The sequence below is a fragment of the Perkinsus marinus genome (assembly GCF_000006405.1).
Source record: "Perkinsus marinus ATCC 50983 genomic scaffold scf_1104296975560, whole genome shotgun sequence".
NCBI classification, from domain to species: domain Eukaryota; phylum Perkinsozoa; order Perkinsida; family Perkinsidae; genus Perkinsus; species Perkinsus marinus.
The window spans coordinates 275247-294545 of NW_003200738.1; the positions used below are offsets into that span (position 1 = coordinate 275247).

General features: G+C 47.2%; 8 protein-coding genes across 8 annotated transcripts; 1 reads left to right on the top strand and 7 right to left on the bottom strand.

Moving 5' to 3' along the window:
- Nucleotides 1-51: 51 nt before the first annotated feature.
- Nucleotides 52-1325, bottom strand: Pmar_PMAR016138 (conserved hypothetical protein). Its single transcript, XM_002765297.1, has 4 exons — nt 1201-1325; nt 707-817; nt 536-657; nt 52-477 (listed from the first exon to the last, which is right to left on the bottom strand). Exons 1-4 carry the CDS (start codon nt 1289-1291, stop codon nt 349-351), a joined length of 453 nt encoding a protein of 150 aa, XP_002765343.1. The 5' UTR covers nt 1292-1325; the 3' UTR covers nt 52-348.
- Nucleotides 1326-1873: 548 nt separating this feature from the next.
- On the bottom strand, nt 1874-2319 carry Pmar_PMAR016139 (conserved hypothetical protein; the record flags this gene model as incomplete). The annotated part of the gene is made up of 3 exons (XM_002765298.1): nt 1874-1989; nt 2039-2146; nt 2199-2319. The coding sequence occupies 3 exons, from the start codon at nt 2317-2319 to the stop codon at nt 1874-1876; spliced, it is 345 nt and encodes a 114-aa protein (XP_002765344.1).
- Nucleotides 2320-2692: 373 nt separating this feature from the next.
- Nucleotides 2693-3117, bottom strand: Pmar_PMAR016140 (conserved hypothetical protein; the record flags this gene model as incomplete). Its single annotated transcript, XM_002765299.1, has 3 exons — nt 2693-2808; nt 2858-2965; nt 3018-3117. 3 exons carry the CDS (start codon nt 3115-3117, stop codon nt 2693-2695), a joined length of 324 nt encoding a protein of 107 aa, XP_002765345.1.
- Nucleotides 3118-3360: 243 nt separating this feature from the next.
- On the bottom strand, nt 3361-4808 carry Pmar_PMAR016141 (hypothetical protein; the record flags this gene model as incomplete). Its single annotated transcript, XM_002765300.1, has 7 exons — nt 3361-3395; nt 3731-3770; nt 3827-3919; nt 3972-4085; nt 4136-4252; nt 4302-4366; nt 4712-4808. 7 exons carry the CDS (start codon nt 4806-4808, stop codon nt 3361-3363), a joined length of 561 nt encoding a protein of 186 aa, XP_002765346.1.
- A 364-nt stretch (nt 4809-5172) lies between these two features.
- On the bottom strand, nt 5173-5571 carry Pmar_PMAR016142 (hypothetical protein; the record flags this gene model as incomplete). The annotated part of the gene is made up of 4 exons (XM_002765301.1): nt 5173-5209; nt 5251-5320; nt 5374-5458; nt 5503-5571. 4 exons carry the CDS (start codon nt 5569-5571, stop codon nt 5173-5175), a joined length of 261 nt encoding a protein of 86 aa, XP_002765347.1.
- A 1599-nt stretch (nt 5572-7170) lies between these two features.
- Pmar_PMAR016143 (hypothetical protein) lies at nt 7171-7329 on the top strand (the record flags this gene model as incomplete). Its single annotated transcript, XM_002765302.1, has 1 exon — nt 7171-7329. The coding sequence occupies one exon, from the start codon at nt 7171-7173 to the stop codon at nt 7327-7329; it is 159 nt and encodes a 52-aa protein (XP_002765348.1).
- Nucleotides 7330-8969: 1640 nt separating this feature from the next.
- Pmar_PMAR016144 (conserved hypothetical protein) lies at nt 8970-10931 on the bottom strand (the record flags this gene model as incomplete). Its single annotated transcript, XM_002765303.1, has 11 exons — nt 8970-9164; nt 9221-9385; nt 9431-9589; nt 9640-9780; nt 9833-9884; nt 9945-10059; nt 10110-10221; nt 10269-10409; nt 10453-10575; nt 10626-10756; nt 10809-10931. The coding sequence occupies 11 exons, from the start codon at nt 10929-10931 to the stop codon at nt 9095-9097; spliced, it is 1332 nt and encodes a 443-aa protein (XP_002765349.1). The 3' UTR covers nt 8970-9094.
- A 1231-nt stretch (nt 10932-12162) lies between these two features.
- Pmar_PMAR016145 (10 transmembrane domain, possible aa transporter, putative) lies at nt 12163-13662 on the bottom strand (the record flags this gene model as incomplete). The annotated part of the gene is made up of 1 exon (XM_002765304.1): nt 12163-13662. One exon carries the CDS (start codon nt 13660-13662, stop codon nt 12217-12219), a length of 1446 nt encoding a protein of 481 aa, XP_002765350.1. The 3' UTR covers nt 12163-12216.
- Nucleotides 13663-19299: the final 5637 nt, after the last annotated feature.

Consider the following 19299-nt stretch of genomic DNA (forward strand, 5'->3'; position numbering starts at 1 on the left):
CATTATGTGATTCATCAAATCTATACCCCCCAACACAACAACATTACGTGCATCAGCCAAACTATACCGGAAACACAACTGCAAGTAACTACAGGCAATCACGCTAGCCAAGTCAACCGTACGACAGAAAGGAAAATGGTCCACGGCTTGCCACCACTCTTAGGGCAACACGAGATGAAACGGAGAATACGATGATGGAGGATGCCAGAGTATCCATTAGAGTATAGTGCGATAGAAACGAGACATGACGAGCTAAGTGAGAATGGGAGAGAACGACAAATCTGGGTACGGATCACCACCGATTTCCGAAGCTAGCAATGACAATAATACAGCAGCATGGCGCTACTACTAACTATTATCATTACGCGTCTGCCTCCTATGTGGTAACTTCCAGAGTGCTAACGCTACCACAGTTGCCGATAGCGCCACTATCCCCGCTATCAATGCTCCACGCTTCAGCCGTGCATTTGATGCTTTCTGAACAAGAATACAGCATCAAAAAGTTCACGAAGACCCGAAATGAGTTCGATCTAACCTGCCTATCCTGATCAGCATGAGCTTTTACTTGTTGTACTATCTGTTGAGCACTGTCTCTATTAGTGGTAGGGAACACAGCTCTGAACCCACACTCTTGCATGAGGAAACTCGCAGCATGATCTGATATCATACCAAATCTACGTCACAGATGTGATTTCACTGACATTACTCGCTCGTGTGCCATGGGCACAGTAGACTAGCACTGGACGATCCTTCCTGATCTCATCAAACCTCTGCGGCAACTCAGCGAGAGGGATATGAACTGCGCCATTCACTGGAGCTGAACGGAGCGCCATCATTAATAATGATTCAACACGATCACTCTATTCCAACAACCCTTTGCTATCTAACTGCTGCAGATTTTTGGAAGAGTTGAGTTCCAAGCTTCTCGGAGATGTGAGAGGATCAATCAGTTATTGAAAACTAATCAATTGCGAATTGATAGGAGTTTCGTCATTTCTTACGTCATTAGCTTCCATTATGGCGTAATTTTATCAGAATTTGACTGATTGTGGACAAGTATTCAGAGTGATAATGAATGGGTTACCGCTGAACAATTGTCTCCCAAATCACTTCTCACTACGAGATCGAACTATCACGATGACGTATTCCCTGCAGTGGTGAATGACACAGCAAAACCAGCCTCCTTCGTGTCCCCACTACCTTCCTTGCCAATTTCATCATCACTCCGAACATCAAGCACTGTGAAATCTGCATGTCCACAGCTGGCTAGCACTGCCTCAAAGGTAGACATGGAGACAACAACAGAGGAAATAGTAGAAAACCCTCAACAAATTCCAAGAGCACTTCGTCATAACCGGTACTGCCTAAACACCATTTGCGCTTTTCCAAGATCTAGAATTTCATACCTGTCCATGACAGTCATAACAGTCCTCACTGCATCATCCAACCTAAGCCTCTATCCAATGATAGAAGCGATCTTTTCTACCTCCATGTGAGCACACGAAACAGACTATTTCCAAGACACTAAGTTCACTGTTGCTGAATAACCGTTTCATAGCTAAGCCACAAAATTCAGTACGCTTACGATAATCAATACCACGAGAGGCCACAACTTTTTGGACATGCGGCCAACGCAGAGCCGATGTGCCTAAAGCTATTTGCAAACCATTACGACGTGCGAATCATCGTTAATACCCTACAACCTTGGAAAGTAACGCAACTATTCGCTCAGAATCGTGAGACTGGTATTTTTAGCCAAGTGCTCAACTATTTTATTCAGATGTCTATTAGGACGACGCGCAAACTGCGCTAGAACAAATATGAGAAACTAGTAACGAATTGTAATAGGAGGAGCATAGTTTGATAGTGAGCTTCACATCTTCTTAGCAAGTTCCTCAGCTTCATCATAAGCCTTCTTAGCCGCATCGCAATCAGTGACATTCATAACAGGCTTACGACCCGCAGCTCTCAATGCATCAGCAGCACGCTCTGACACCAACAATGCATAACTACCAATAAACCTATTACAACGACTTACTAGCTCTCAAGCCGACCGCACAGTGAACAATAACAGGTCCCTCGGGAACTTCACTCATCCTATCGTTGAACTCAGCAATAGGAATATGGACACTACCAGGGTTCGAAGCTGAAACAAATATCGAGTCCACGACTTCCGTAAACTCCATAACAATTGTTACGTTTGGTCGCCAATTCATCATCTCCCCTAACATCAACAATAGTAAGCTTCTTTCCCTTGGCGATCTCAGCAGCCAGATCAGCTGTAGTAGTAGAGTTACTACTCGACATCATAGAGCCCATTACAGCAACGGCAATCAATACCACAAGAGGTAACAACTTCCCAACAGTGCCAGTTAACCAAGAGCCGATAACTACAGCTAAGCCCAAGAATGCTATACTGGTCAACGGCGATGACGATGAGGAGGCAGACGAAGAAGACATCACGATAAAAGCAATAGACACAATGTGAACTACGAACCAACAATCAGCGGCGTTTCCAGCAACACAACACAAACAGTAGTCGAGACACCGGTATTTTTGACCAAGTCCCTCTATGAGTGTTTTAAGAGCTCCTATCACAACGACAGTAAAACTATGATATAAAACTAACACGCTTCTGATAATGCAACGTGTCAAAAACACCAAGTAAGAGGAACACTGTTCATTGTGAACTTCACATCTTCCTAGCAAGCTCCTCAGCCTCTTCACAAACCTTCTTGGCCGCATCGCAATCAGTGACATTCATAACAGGGCAACGACCAGCAGCTCTCAATGCATCAGCACCACGCTCTAACAACAACAATACATAACAACCTATACAGTCACTACAACGACTTACTTGCTCTCAAGCCGATAGCACAGTGAATGACAACAGGCCCCTCAGGAACTTCACTCATCCTATCATTGAACTCAGCAATAGGAATATGGACACTACCAGGATTCGAAGCTGAAACAGACATCGAATGCACGACCATAAGTGAACTCCCCGAGTTCCTCACGCTTAGCCTTCAGTTCATCATCACTCCTAACATCAACAATAACAATCTCCTGACCAGCCTTGATGGCTTTAGCGAGATCCTCTACAGTGGCGTTCGACATAAGCAACGAATTAGACTAGAATTAACAACAACCTACATCAGTGAAAAAATCCAAGGCATATAATCTCCCTCAGGGGAAGCATCAAAAACTACAAAGGGAAAATATAGACAAATAGCTCGTGCTAGTCATAGAAGGAACCGACACAAGGGGACAACTACACAACTATGAGCGCTTATTATAGCCACAACGAACTCACGAGTCGCTCTACGGTCTCACCTGATGTTATACTGTCAGAATGGCCGGTCAAGCCAACGTGCACGCGAGCACAATCTTCAAGGCTAAAGTCTCCACCAATTATTTTTTCAGTACGGCAACTATACCATAGCTGTTTACTTCCTCAGTCGTTTGTATGACCCAATGCTGATCATTGATCAAGTCGTGACATGTGGATCATCTACCACAATGACCTCCCTCCTATCGATGAACTCAGCTAAATGTTGATATGAAAATGGTCATTCTTGCTCAACACCAGTAAAAAAGGCAGCGTTCGTCACCGTCACTGCGCCACGAAATTATTCTCGTTTACTCTGTTTCATAGCTAGCCGCCTATGACTCGCAAACCGACGGTAAAGGACATCAAAACGGGTAAGCAGCTCTTGGCCATCCAACTCACCATCCTCATGGAAGTAATTCCCAATGCTCTCCCGAATTTCCTGATCATCACGACACAAGATTCTTGCACGCATGCACACGAGTATCCTAGGATCACCTCGGACATGTTCGGCTTGTTACTGCGCAATCTCAATACCAACTCCGAGCTGAAGCCTTGCATTTCCACGTCGACAAAGATCCTATCACCAGTCTGAATGAAAAAAAATCAAATTCAATCTTCGAAATTGTCTCTAATTCCTTACCTCCCGATCGCTGATCTGAACGTCACTCGACTTGGTCAAAAGCATATCAACCAAACAAGTGACGCCAGAGAAGAAGAAGTAGCCCAACACACATAACTTCAATAAAGAGGAATCCTAAACAGGAACACACAAAGGTTCCTCCTTGCCGAGTAGGAATGTGGTACAGCAGGAAACTTGAGAAAGAACTGCCCGACGATGCCAGCACTGCAAGCCAGAGCCATAAGGAGTATCCTCATCCACGGTAGACTAGTATCTTCGATATAACCCAAAGCCGGTAGAGCCTGAATTACCAAATGAGTGGTATGAGGAGTGCTGTCAGTCACGACCTACCTCTCCCAGAAAGTCATTCACCGCCTTGACGATCTCATATGAGGAATACAGATTACTAGCCGTACCTTAGGAGAACTCATTAAAACCAAACAGGAGCCCGCGACTTAGCATAGGAGCATATAAAAACCAAGTTCCTGACTACGTGAATATTTCTCCATACTGATCAGAATCCGGATGAAACCCCCACAATCACAATAATACCGGGGCGTGAACATTGGAGTTTCACCACCCTAGTGATATGAAAAACATACTTTACGACTGCTGCATATCACCGCGAACATCGCGTTTTTGACCGAGTTTTACGCCGCCACTTCACGTAAAACGAGTGAAACTCCATTATATACTTCCCGAGGTGCTTTTCGAACACAATGACAATCCAATCACTGTTTGCCAACTATTATAGCCCTTACGTGGTTCAATCCCATGTGGGACTTCTACACGTGGACGACTGCCCGTATTCCCGCCTCGTTGCTTCTTATTGCTAACAGTAGAGGAGCCTCCCGACATTGTATATAGCCAAAAACTAAAGGAAACTTCTAACGCCGTCCCGAACCAAACAACAGGGTATTCATAGACGACAAAGAGTAACGGTCATGGTCGCCATAATCAACTCCGCCGCCAGAGCTTATTATAGGCAGCATCATCATCCGTGCGGTACCTGTAGTAATAAAGGTAACCTCATACGTATCCTACCTCAACTCACTTGTCCAGGAGTTGTCGTATATCCATGCATCCAACATCATCCAACGGTCCTCTTCCCCTCACCTTCCCCTCCTCCTCCCTGCTTTTACTATACCGTATCGCTTTCAGTGGACTGCCACTAAATGCCTTCCCACCAGTGGTCAACATCGATGAGCTCGGCGGCATCGACTCACATGAACCCGTTCTCATGACCATGTCCCCAGTACCTAACCCGACCTACCCTTACCACATACATAGAGCCTCTCACATGGCCGACTCATATACTCCCTTCCTGTGGTGCTCCCCGTCAACGGCGAACGAGACGAATAAACTCCGCCCTAAAAATAGCCTGCCTTCCCTAGCCGAATATCCCTCACCTTATCCCAACTACTCCAGGCCTGACTTGCCGCTCGCTTCCTGGCCTCTTCCAATACCAACGATATCTCGTCCGGCTCTGACTCGCTCACATTAGAGACCTAAAACCAACTTCCTTAGGAGCCCTTCTGATGACCCAACTCACTCCCAAGTCCAGTGTGGTGGTCGCCAATAAGTCCTCCAGGTCCGACCGTGACTGAACAGGGCGCTTCATTTGTCGTCGGAATTTCACCGCGAATACTGTTATGGAAATTCACTCACTATTTCCATACAAATTTATTGACTATTTTCACGAACGTTCACCGACTCAATTAACTGACGATTCTTTATAAGAATTTTCTCAATCCTTTCTCATATAAATTACTACTCACTGTGTGGATCTCATCCCCTGTCCTCGTCGTACTCAAACCAGTGGTCCGATCCACAGCACTGCTCCCTCGCCTTCCTCTATACAACTCATATCTAATGCAAGCTCTACTAACAGACAGCACCTTGGCTGTTCATTCACATTGTGAGGGTACAAGCTTGCGTTTGGGAAACACAGTCGACCCTGGTGTCATCATCGAGAACTTCAAGGCTCGGGATGAGACCAAGGAGGTCTCGTAAAGACACCTTTCGAGTGACAGGGTTGCCTTCCAGTGAGAGCTGCCACACACTACTGCCTGACCAGCCCATATTGCTATTGAGAAGTAATAGGGGGAGCAAGACCTTACAAGTCGCGAGAGCCGAGAGGTCGTTTATGGTAGAGACTGAATTGCCTTCAACATCTACTATCTGTAGAGAGTCCATCCAATCAATGCCATTCAGCGTGGTGAGGCAATTAAAAGCAATGTACCTTCACAAGGAATCGAACTCCCGATCTTTCGAGTGTCAGCCGAAGTCTCCAACTCACAGCTCTTGTAGGTTTGGCAGCAACGAGCTCATGCCAGACAGATCACTCAGATGACTTCTCGATAAACTAAGGAGCCCCAAACAGCGTCCCAGCCCATTCCAACCATCCTACTTCAAGACTATAAGTCCACTCAGCTTCGTCCCAAGGCTCCGAGCCTCGCTAATGTACGAGCCCGCGAGGCTGATACCAACGATAACAGCCTATTCCAGTCGGTGATGACCCACTTGAGGACAGTAAGGGCTGGTAAACGTTCTCCTACACTGCTTACGTCGTGGGCGTCAGTACTCAACTGATAAAGTCGTTTCGAGCCTCATAAGCCGATAACACTACTACTACTACTACTTTCATTGTAATCTCAGTAACTTGACTTAGAGAATTGTCTTCTCCTTCACCACCCTTAATATGTGCCTATACCCAATCAATCATATTAGTGGTTAACGCCGTTTGTGAGCGTTTTGTTCGCGGCTTGTAAACTGTACCATATCAGACTCGTATAGTCCCATGTCGTATGTAATCGAGTCCTTCAGTATTACCCGTATAAAGTCCTCAGTAATGTCACTTCCCATACAGTGAAGGACATCCTGGACCAAATCACACCTCAAAGGAGGTAGGGAAGGACCTGCTCTTGCTGACAACGCCATACCGCCATCAGGAAGTATTGACTTAACTGCAGTGAGGGTTTCTCCCGACGGCATGCTGACGTGTATCAGAGACGAGGGAGCCACAGCTCAACTCTGGAATTTCTCATGTAGGTAGGAAAAGTCGTTGCACAAAAACGAAATCGTGTGAACGGGGATCACTTCGCTCCGCCTGCGCCACGGAATTCACCGACCGCGCAGGATTGCTTTGCGATCGCAGAGCTGTGACGCGTTGTGAAGTTCACTGTTCAGCGTTCCCATTATCTCCTCTACGGAAACACCAATGCAATTCCCTCGCATCACTCTAGCCGTCGTACTGATTGCCACCCTCCTCACAGAGACCTCAGCCGTCAGACTGCAGCGTAAAGGCAAAGGTGGCAATGTTGACGAGCCCAAGCGGAAGAAGGGCTTCTTCTCGAAGCTCTTGAACAAGAAGAAGTGATGTTAGTATTGAAAGCAATATCTTCTCCCATGAGTCGCATGATATGGCGATTACATCAACCACAGTTGGTTAGTATTGTTGTTAACAATTATATCAGTGTTATGTTACAGTAATTCCAATAATCGTGTTCGTTCTCAATAATCTATTTAGGGCGGCCGAATAGGGGAGGGGCCGCTATGCCCCCCGCTATGGACTATACCATTCAGAGATCTATTTAGGGCGGCCGAATAGGGGAGGGGCCGCTATGCCCCCCGCTATGGACTATACCATTCAGAGATCTATTTAGGGCGGCCGAATAGGGGAGGGGCCGCTATGCCCCCCCCGCTATGGACTATACCATTCAGAGATCTATTTAGGGCGGCCGAATAGGGGAGGGGCCGCTATGCCCCCCGCTATGGACTATACCATTCAGAGATCTATTAGGGCGAATAGGGGAGGGGCCGCTATGCCCTCCGCTATGGACTATACCATTCAGAGATCTATTTAGGGCGGCCGAATAGGGGAGGGGCCGCTATGCCACCCGCTATGGACTATACCATTCAGAGATCTATTTAGGGCGGCCGAATAGGGGAGGGGCCGCTATGCCCCCCGCTATGGACTATACCATTCAGAGATCTATTCAGGGCGGCCGAATAGGGGAGGGGCCGCTATGCCACCCGCTATGGACTATACCATTCAGAGATCTATTTAGGGAGGCCGAATAGGGGAGGGGCCGCTATGCCCCCCGCTATGGACCATACCATTCAGAGATCTATTTAGGGCGGCCGAATAGGGGAGGGGCCGCTATGCCCCCCGCTATGGACTATACCATTCAGAGATCTATTTAGGGCGGCCGAATAGGGGAGGGGCCGCTATGCCCCCCGCTATGGACTATACCATTCAGAGATCTATTTAAGGCGGCCGAATAGGGGAGGGGCCGCTATGCCCCCCGCTATGGACTATACCATTCAGAGATCTATTTAAGGCGGCCGAATAGGGGAGGGGCCGCTATGCCCCCCGCTATGGACTATACCATTCAGAGATCTATTTAGGGCGGCCGAATAGGGGAGGGGCCGCTATGCCCCCCGCTATGGACTATACCATTCAGAGATCTATTTAGGGCGGCCGAATAGGGGAGGGGCCGCTATGCCCCCCGCTATGGACTATACCATTCAGAGATCTATTTAGGGCGGCCGAATAGGGGAGGGGCCGCTATGCCCCCCGCTATGGACTATACCATTCAGAGATCTATTTAGGGCCGCCGAATAGGGGAGGGGCCGCTATGCCCGAGGACAAGTATTTCGCATACCCGGGTGAGGACATTAACCTGGAGCTCGAAAGATATAAGTACATGAATAACGAGGTCAGTTCAGCGACGCGGTTTAAATGAGGATTTGAGTCTCGCCAACGCCTGCACTTTAACGTCACAATGCTGCCTCCAGTTTGGTGTCCAGTAGACATCCAGAGGCTCAGCAAGTTGCTGACCAGGGTTGCTGACAGCAACCATGGTCTCTCAAAAAGATACCCTTTTCCTCGTGTTTCCGGTATGTGACCTTACGCAGTGTGTTTGCAGGCCTAACAACGAACAGGCTGACGAACGCGGTTCAGCTAGAGTAAGTCACTATGCTTCGCGATACTAGACTGAACTCAAGAACAGCTACCATGATGAGAGCTTGCTCGGTCTCGATCAGCATTATCAATGAATCTCAAGTCGACATCGATCCTTAGCTGGCAGTCGAGTAAACCACCGATTTGCAGTAGTGATGGTTCAACGCGTTGCCCGTAGCTAGAAGAGTCCTGGAATGAAGACATATGGAACTAACTGGCAGTAGCGCTGCCAGTCTTTACCATACTTCCTGAAAATGAATTGAAGCCAGTTTCGATGACGTGTTATGTAACGATTTATTCTTACTGACGGCAACGTGCATCGTCCCTCAAATATCTTTGAAAAATCATACAAGTGAAGAACATCCAGTGAATGAACGGCAATAGGCAAGAGACTGTACCACAGGACAAAGCCCAGACACCGGCCATGGTCCAGTCAGCAGCGTAATGAACCTTCCTTGCATACCTATACCTGACAAAGGATCATAGTAGGACGATACATCTCCGGCGGACTAACCATCCATCCATTAGAAGATCTGTGCCACAATGAGTTTTGAGAATTCTTGGGTGATCCAAATGGCCGTATTCGAACTGTGGGATGGCCGCTGTCCGAGTCGGCAAGTTAGGGTTACGAAAATGACTCTTCTGGGCGTTCGCCGTATCGAAAATATAATAGCTGGCAACAACGAACACTCTCGCTTGTGTTGATCAGCGTCAATCACTCACGAGCAGAAAAGGAGACCAAGAAGAGCACCGGTCTGCCAAGGCTGTAACGCATACTGGGGATTCTTCCAGATGAACCAGCTCGAAAAACAGTATACGAATGGAACCCCACAGAGGTTCCAGTAAATCAGCATCCATCCCCATCTGAAAAACCTTCCAGTTTCCAGTCGTCAACGAAACATGGAATTTGACTCACTTTTCTTTGAAAATATCCCAGGTAGTGGGGATGCATTCCTCGCCCTTAATGCCTAACAATGTTGCCAATAGTTGAGTCACGACCGACGAAAGGACAGCGGCATAGAACTCACATGAATTGGCGTAGAGGAAATGTGCGGTTAGAATGATGAACATACCACCACTGAAACCGCTCTTAATGCTGCATGCAAGGGTAAGGATGAATAGTAACATCCATGACACACGAACCTGATACGAAAGAAATTGTCAAAGAGCTGACTGTAAATGAGTAAAGGCACCTCAAAGAACATCTTAAGGTCAAGTCTCCCACCGAATAGCCTTGGGTTCAACCAGGTACCCATGATGAAATCAGCCACCTGACCTTCACCGCTCGACAAGCCGGCCATCCAACTGAAAGAAATTCGAACTGCGAACACAGCAACGAGATCCGCGCTTACCCCGTGAACCACATGTAAACAGATGTGATATCAGCAGCTAACATAGTGAGCAGGACCAACGAATAGTAATAGTCCGTCAGACGGGTGATAGACCAGATGCTGGTGAGGTGAAGAGCAGCTAATGTGATGAGCGTAACATACCTGACCAAAGCATGCCGCTACGCTCCAAAGTAGACCAGGATACCATGCTGCAAGGGCGTTGCAATTGTACACCAGACGGTCTCCATTGGCAAGAGGCAACCCCTTGACAACGACTCCTGGTAAGACTACACCGAGGAACATCTCGAAGGCTATAAAGGCAAAGTACCTGAAACACCACAACATAACATGCCTGGCGACTCATAAAACCCCATGTACCAAACGGCCGCCTCCAAGAAGTTCTCTTTGACATCATCTAGAAGAATAGTGAATCCCTCATCGAACCAGAGCCTCATGGGATTGAACACATGCCCTCTATACAGCCGAATAGACGTAGCCAAGTAGAGGACCTATATTAAGAAAATCCACATCAAGGCCTGATCGCAAAGGCATGCTTCCTACAATGGAGTGAGAGAAGGCTAGCAAGCCAAGGTAACCAGCGAGATCAAACCACTTACGAGTGGCTACAATCTTGGGTTTCACCGCTTTATTGTTGTTGTTGTTGTTGTTGTTGATGTTCACCATACGGAAGGGTTAACAGTAGGCTTATAGCGCTAGCCGGAAAGATACTACAAATAACAATATCTCCGACCTGTTGTTCCTCCTCCCCAGACGAAGTGGCATGCTAGTAGCGACTCTCGCTTTCCAACGTAATCCCCACCAACTTGAGAACATCAACGCCAGGTACAGCTGAAGGCAATGCTTTATCCTGTAGATTTATAGTATCCTCGGCAACGTCAGAAACAGCCATAGAATACACGTCGTCAGATTTCCCCTTGAAAAAACTGCTAGCCTACTCAAGGTCACTGCACGGTTATCACCAGAGAATCATTCAGACACCTATAATGTTCCCGGGGGGACTCATTTTGAATGTCCCACATAGCTAGGATTCCTAGCAACGTAGAAAATTCAGCCAAGGTCGAAGCACATACTTCAATCACTTTCCCATGTAGATGTCAACACATTTTTCCCATTGTTATCAAACCATGGGAGGACGATATTTCTCGGAGCTAAATGGGTCCCTGTTCATCACCACAGAACAGAGAAAAAATACGAAGTGCATGTTGCTAACTTATCTACTACGATGAGGTCGGTAGAACACACATCTTCCACTGGACCAACCACTTCAAAGGAGTCTCGACCGTTCCCAATACCCTAGGTAGCAGCACTGTTGAAATGCAATAAATCACGAATATATGTTCACTTTCCTCAGCCAAACGATGAAACCCCATTTGCAAGTGCCCGAAAGGGAAATTAACAAAATCTGAGCATGAGTGGAGAGTTGGCCTCGACGCAAGATCCTAGTCATATTATGAAATAATATATCCCTTGCGACCAGCATGACACGCCGAAAGAATCTATCAATATCAAAGGGACTCCATCGAGTTCCCTCACACTCGTTAACATTGAAAAGGGCCCGCCCAAAGTACGAGGGTATCCCATCGAGTTCCACTACGTTGAATAATGGCCAAAATCGGTCATCGCTGCGATGTAGTTCGGATGGTCCTAACTATCCGAGACTGTCACGTTGGTTTCGATGACGACCCATATTGCTGCTAATGGTGATACGCCCCTCATACAGGTGGATTCGACACGATCATCATTCCATGCACTGAATGCTGTACACTCTATTATACCGTTACCGCCACCACCATCAAGAACAGACATTAAACAAGTACTACAATAGCGCACATAAGAGCCATCCCCCAACGCAACTATCAAATTCGGCAGGTAATGAGGAGTTCGACCGTCAGATGGCTAATACCAGATTCAGAAACCAGCTCAGTGTGGTGGACTGTAATAGGAACAGCTAGGAAGAGTAATAATCTATGACACCTTGCACCGAGGCGTAGGTCCCCAATACGAATGCGATGGTACCAACGACTATCAATACGTAACATACGATGTGCTCAACATCAAAGGTAAGAAGCGGCTTCTTGGAGATCTTCAATATAAAGGCAGCCGGTGAATAAAATGTGACAATCGAACCGGTCAAAGAGCCAACCAGACCCAACATAACATTAACATCGGGTAATGCAATAGCCACAGCATAGGATAAACCAATTATGAGTACCACTACTATCCAACCGTATACCTTCTTCCACCATGCATTCCTAGGTGGCAAGCATGCCGATATAGCATGAACGATAGAACTCCTCTGAGGATAGACCACCAATGGGAATGCACCAATAATGGTGATACACTCCAAAGCAAAGGAAATACATATCATGACATCGCCTTGAGATATGTACTGTCCTAAGTTGATGATGATAGAGGACTGTACATCCATACCAAATGCCAAGAAGTTAGTAATACCAACAGTAACATAGACGGCAAAGCACACTGCGATCGTCCATACTACTACTGGCATAAACCGCTTGGTCGTAGGGTCGCGGACCTGGATGTAGATCTCTGGGACGTTAGGTTGATTACAATAAGCAAACGTATAGGTATTGATAGCCGCCAGCATGCTAGTCCAACCATTCACTGGAGAGACCATATCTGATGGTAGATGATCTGATACGCCGTAACGGCATAGAACGTAGATAGATGTTATAGCCAGAAAGAAAACACCGAGTACACCGAGAAATGTGACATAACGAATCTCGCTAATGTGACTTCTCAAAGAGAGAGGAAGCAAGATAACAATAGCGATAACAGCAGTAAAGGGAATGCGGTGTACCCAGATCTTGAGGAACCAGTTGGTGGGGTCAGGCCCAATGAAATGGACAAGGACCGGATATAGGATATCGAACAACGTGATTAGGTAAGTAACACAAGTGCCAAAACAGAAAAGTATCATAACAACGTCAAAGCCATAGCACACACCTTTGCCAAAGAGATGCTCTAACAATTCTTCATAGGAAGGCTTCCCTGTTATGTAACAGGCCTTGGCGATCATTATAATAGACAAGAGTGATAATACACCCATCACGAACAACAACAGTATTCCACCTACTATACCTGCATCTAATATCGAAATAGGAACAGCCAAGGCTCCTGCTCCCAAAGTAGCCGCCGAAAGATTGAATACAGCACTAAACCGTCCATCAGGTGCCAGAAGGTTCAACTGCGACATCCGAGCGAAGAAAGATTTCTTCACGATGGGCTTAGCATCAATCACAGAATTGGAAGCTCCCTTAAGATCATCATCCGCCATCGCCATTGGACTTTCAGAGAAGTCGGCCGTTTCGGCGCCGCTACTAGAATCACGACCCTCCGTGGGTCCGTCGGCAGCAGCCGGTGAGGCAGCCATGGTGCGTTTGGCAATGAACTATCAATAACAGAGTTCCCTATCCTCAGTGAGAGCATAACCACTACTCAGATATCGGTGATCATTCACACCTAAACGAATTAAGACGCTAAACGAGGGTCGCATATGGCGACATTCGGATCCGCAGAGGATGAAAGGAATTCATCTCCAAGACCACAGAGAATAGCAAAGATTCCAAGCATTCAAGTCTCTCCGTGTGACTTATATCCCAGGCATACCCAATCCCCCTACCCTGTGCTGTGTTGAATCCATTTTTACCAACACTTCTAAAAAGAATAGAGTTGCCTCACGATCACATGAAAACAGTCGCACATCTTCCCAGGTCTCACCCTTCCACTTACTAGGGTCCAAGTTCCCGAAATAGGATCATGCCATGCGGACTGAGGTTCCTTTTTCTGCCAGCTGCAAGCACAGTTACTTATCGGATATCGCATTGAGCGCGCGCCAGTTCGATCGATATGAACAATGCGGGGGCCGGTGCTTTGGTGGCCCCGAAAACTTCTCGCGCGCCCCGAATAATACTCTAAATCCCCGAAAACCACTAGAATTTCCCCGAATGAACTTTATTGTCCCCAATTAAATATTGATAGAGTGTTCTCGCTCATGATGGGTATGAATCGGCTAGATGCAAACAGTTATTTATTTATGAACAACGAGGGGTTCGCTGGCCTCTGAAATGTTCATAACGATATGTGTTTGGACTATTCAGGATCCTATGATTGCACTGGAAGTTTCATGTTGCTGATGCTAGGATGCATTCCCCACGATCTCAAGTATTACGTATAAACCCAGTTTACGTAGGATTCACGCGGATTACTCAACATGGCGCTTCCCGGAAACATCCGGGGTCCGGCCGCAGCCGCCTCAGTTTCATGCAAAGTGCTCGAGATGCCCACCAGAGTCCCATCAAGGTATCGAGTTTCAAGACGACTTCATGCGTGGCTGATACCTGATTTCCGCGAGACCGTTCTTTGATACTTGCTTCATCGCGTCTAGCCTTGACTGCTGATGTATCCCTGTCAAATCTATTACATGGCCAACTATACTCGTAGAAACGAACGAGTGGTCTTGTGACTAGCAGTACTGCTACCTCAACCAATGGGCTTGTGGTTAGCACTGCTACTGCCGCAGCTAGTGCCACTTTGACTAGGATTACTACTGAGTCCGGTAGTGATTCTGAGGTTAGCGTGACTACTGCCCGAACTAGTGGTAAACTACCATTGGTAGTCTACTCCATTACATCGTATTTTCAGATCACAGAGAAGGGTAATAGTGAGACACGGGTCACGGTATAACTTTCACCATCCTCGGTACTATCATTGGAGTTTCACCCGTGATGTGAAAAACACTAGTGAAAAACACATCTCACATTTCACTTCGCGAAAAATGCATATGAGCAGTGAGTGCCGCGTAAAGCATGTGATGTGTTTTTGATGTGATACGTAAAACGAAAGATTTGTCTCGCCGACGGTTTGCGACTTCGCCCATGTTCCCACATGAGAGATGAAAATTTGTTTTGACATTGAGCCTTCGAAATAGTTGATTGATCAACACAGAGCTACGTCAATAGGTCAATTAATCCGATGCTCAGACCAGCCATGCTTAAAGACATAGTTCTCAATTAATCAAACTGCAATAGCGTTTAGCGCATACAGCTCGTTGAGCGATCGGTCGAGATTGTGTGGAAGACTGTCCTGAGAAGATACAGCGATCGGACTCCGATAATCATAGTTGGGCTATGTTATGAGCCACGCCAGACATCTCACGTAGAATTAATTGGCAACTTCACTGCTCCCGGCTCCGTCAAAATAGGTTCGACTGCCATCCCGACTGAATGCATTGTAATCAAAGCGCTTCCGACGTCTTAGCTTCATAGTCGCAATCGGTTGGGACTCCACTGCCAGGTCTCCCTAAGTAATGGTGATTCAAGGGAGTGCATGATTACACAAGAGCGCCACTCTCAGAGCGGTCGTTCCGACCGGGAATGTTCCAACCGGGTCGGAACATTCCCGTGAACGGTGTGTTTCAGAAGAGACAGTAGTACATGCCGTGAGGATACTAGTGACTCTAGTACTAAGTGTTGGAAGAACTAATTCTCTCCGACGCCTCCCCTCCCTGAAATATCGTCACCTACATTAGCTCCAACCTCACTGGGAGGACAGCAGGAACCGTTGGCTTGGAGCAGTGTAGGGCCTATGAGGAACATATCAACTTTGTAGTCTCCACAGGAGACATACCGGCATCGGGATACGCTTCTCCACCAAGCATTGTGCTTCTACGCTTCTCGATGTTGGGAGGGGCTGAACCAGTCTGGTTCAACCAGAGACCGAAAACGAGCTCAGCGTTTTTGAACAGTTGGTGGCACACTAAGATATCGGAGAGTGCTTACGAGTGAATTACCTTGGGCAATGCATCCGAGAGGTTCGAGAACGTGATATCGTTGAGTGTATCTGCACTCTGCTGAGTATTGTGTATCTGATCAAAATGCATTTATGGTTTTCAGTTTTTTTTCTGTACCACTCCTGAATGGAATGGCATTCAGCGAAGAACGTCTTGAGGAGTTCAAGGAGGGGGACCGAAGACACCATCCGGTTCCCGTGGGGCGCTCACATGTAAGTCTTCGTTGTCCAACTCCTCGCTGCCACGACCGAATTTCGCGTGCTTGCTTCTTTTCATCTGCTTATACCGGGGTTGTGGATTGTTCCGCGTCCTTTTCGGTACCGAAGGTATGACCATTCCGGCTTGTTCCTTATCCAATGAAACTGTCACTTGCGGAGAGCACAGTTCGTTGACTCACTGTTTCTGTTCCCAGTATTCCTGTTTTCGGCGATCCTCCGGTGTCGGTAGCCGTGGGGTTCCTGTGGATTGATGAAGGGATAGAATCTTCGCTCATTTCATCTGCATCAAAATGAGCCAAAATATCAGGTGGAGTGAGTGTCAATTCAGGCTTGGCACGCCTGAATAGCGAAATGGTAGAGCTCTGGATACTCACGCTCTTCAAATTGAGGATTCGGGGGGACCGGTGGACGTGACCGAGGGGTTGGGGGTGTGCCGAACGAAGAATCTGAGGGAGGAGAGAACTAGGAGATACAAAATAAGCCTAGATTGGGTCTCAATTCGGGCTGAAACTCGGTCACACACCAGGGCTTTGAACTATGTCAGATGATTGCTTCAGCCTGGTATGGCCGCAAAATTGTGGTAACATAGTCAAACGGGCAACTTACTGGCTAGCTGGGACCCCAGGAGGGCATTCGTATACACTACCCTGGCATTCTCTGGTAATCGAAGGGTTGTGGGACGGTCCCGAATTCGTCGGTCATGTAGATTTCCTCGAGCTCTCAGCGCGTAGACGGGATCAATCTCCAATGCTCTCACTTTACTGTGCCTGAATCGAACAGGAGGTATGTGCAGTCGGGTATAGTAAATACAAGGAGGCAGATGACGGTTGATTACCGTGGTCGCCCGGTTGGCCTTGGACCGTAAGTAACCAGATCATCCCACTCGAAGTTCTCCACAGAAAGTCCTTCCAAAAATCGCACAGCAGCGCTATGCTCACAAGGTGGGAAGCGGCCGTTATAACAAGTACAGGAATAGTTCTCTCGATCTACGATGTGAGCATTCTGGGAAATAGTCTTGAAGTCATCGTAGTCGCGCCAAGGCAGGCTTGGCAACCCTAGGACTCTTCTAGCATACTGCTCTATAGCAAAATCCAAGGTCTCTTGATCACCAGCGGCATGTGCTAGCCTATCTGTTGCGATGATGTACATTTTAGCGTTATCGTCGGTGTAGATGCCTTTAATCTCGGTCCCGTTGTCCACTCTTGCGTATTTCTCGGCCCATTTAGCCCCCGCCGTTGCCCGACGCCGCACAAGCTGTGCATCTTGATCGGACGCCTCTGCTGCAATCGTCGTCGAATCCTCCACGTACCCGATCATCTCCCCTATGAGCGCGGGGACGGTGGCAGATTTTGCTATTTTACCTGAGGAACTGGTAGGTGATTCGTTGGTACAAAGGTTCACTAACCTCTTTTCAGCCCGCTGTTGATGCCTTCAATGGCACACGAATGACGTGGTGTTCCGCTCTCCACACCTCTGCAAGACTGCCCCCAAGTGGCCCTTTCGAGGAGCCAACCATTTTTGAAGGTTGTCATAAAATCTGGATACATATCGTTCCACTTGGCGACTAGTAAGGAGGCTGCTGATGCAAACTGTTCGTCATTCGGTGCCTGCTGTAGTGCAACCAGGTCGGATTTGAACTCGGCTCGTCTCTGCTCCACAGCGCTCGCACTGATCTCAGTGGATTCATTGATAGCCTTCCGAGATGCTTGTAACACTCTGCGTTCCATATGTACCCAGCAGTATAACCTAACTCTCGACGACCGGACCGTCGGATCACCGGATTCTACTGGCCAGGTGAGTTCAGGGGTAAGTTTGTCTGGTCGGACGCTCCCGAATACCTGAGACATCACATTTCGTCAACATTCATCATTTTATTTGCAAATGACTGGAAGACTGTACCACAATACGATGATGATAATGACTGGTAGACTGTATCACAATACGATGATGATAATCGCTGGTAGACTGTATCACAATACGACGATGATAATGGCTGGTAGACTGTATCACAATACGATGATGATAATGGCTGGTAGACTGTACCACAATACGATGATGATAATGACTGGTAGACTGTATCACAATACGATGATGATAATCGCTGGTAGACTGTATCACAATACGATGATGATAATGGCTGGTAGACTGTATCACAATACGATGATGATAATGGCTGGTAGACTGTATCACAATACGATGATGATAATCGCTGGTAGACTGTATCACAATACGATGATGATAATGGCTGGTAGACTGTATCACAATACGATGATGATAATGACTGGTAGACTGTATCACAATACGATGATGATAATCGCTGGTAGACTGTATCACAATACGATGATGATAATCGCTGGTAGACTGTATCACAATACGATGATGATAATGGCTGGTAGACTGTATCACAATACGATGATGATAATGGCTGGTAGACTGTATCACAACACGATGATGATAATGGCTGGTAGACTGTACCACAATACGATGATGGTAATGGCTGGTAGACTGTATCACAATACGATGATGATAATGGCTGGTAGACTGTATCACAACACGATGATGATAATGGCTGGTAGACTGTATCACAATACGATGATGATAATGGCTGGTAGACTGTATCACAATACGATGATGATAATGGCTGGTAGACTGTATCACAATACGATGATGGTAATGGCTGGTAGACTGTATCATAGTTACGACAACACGACGGCTAATGGCCGTAGCATCTTACGCTGCTGAAGCCAGTTGTGATTTGCTCTGCCCCATCAGCGACCAGCGTTCGTGGCGAATGTTCGAGGTCGATCCCCTTGCATCGAGCTACTCGGCGGCATTCATCCCGAACTGCTCCCATAATGCTGCTCACGGTAGATCCAGATTCGTTTGTCGTCACCTCATCTGAGAATCATCCACTACGATGGTGGCACCATCGTAGGGTCTTCCCGTGCTATCGCGGTGTTGTACACGGTGTGTACGAAATCAAACACACCAGAGGAGAAGC

Excerpts from the sequence above, each read along its gene's own strand:
- Pmar_PMAR016138 (XM_002765297.1), bottom strand. The coding sequence starts at position 1,291 with ATGTCTACCTTTGAGGCAGTGCTAGCCAGCTGTGGACATGCAGATTTC. Across the intron at positions 818-1,200 it reads TGATGAAATTGGCAAGGAAG|CTCCAGTGAATGGCGCAGTT; the intron begins GTAGTGGGGACA and ends CGCTCCGTTCAG. Across the intron at positions 658-706 it reads TGCCCATGGCACACGAGCGA|ATCATGCTGCGAGTTTCCTC; the intron begins GTAATGTCAGTG and ends GTATGATATCAG.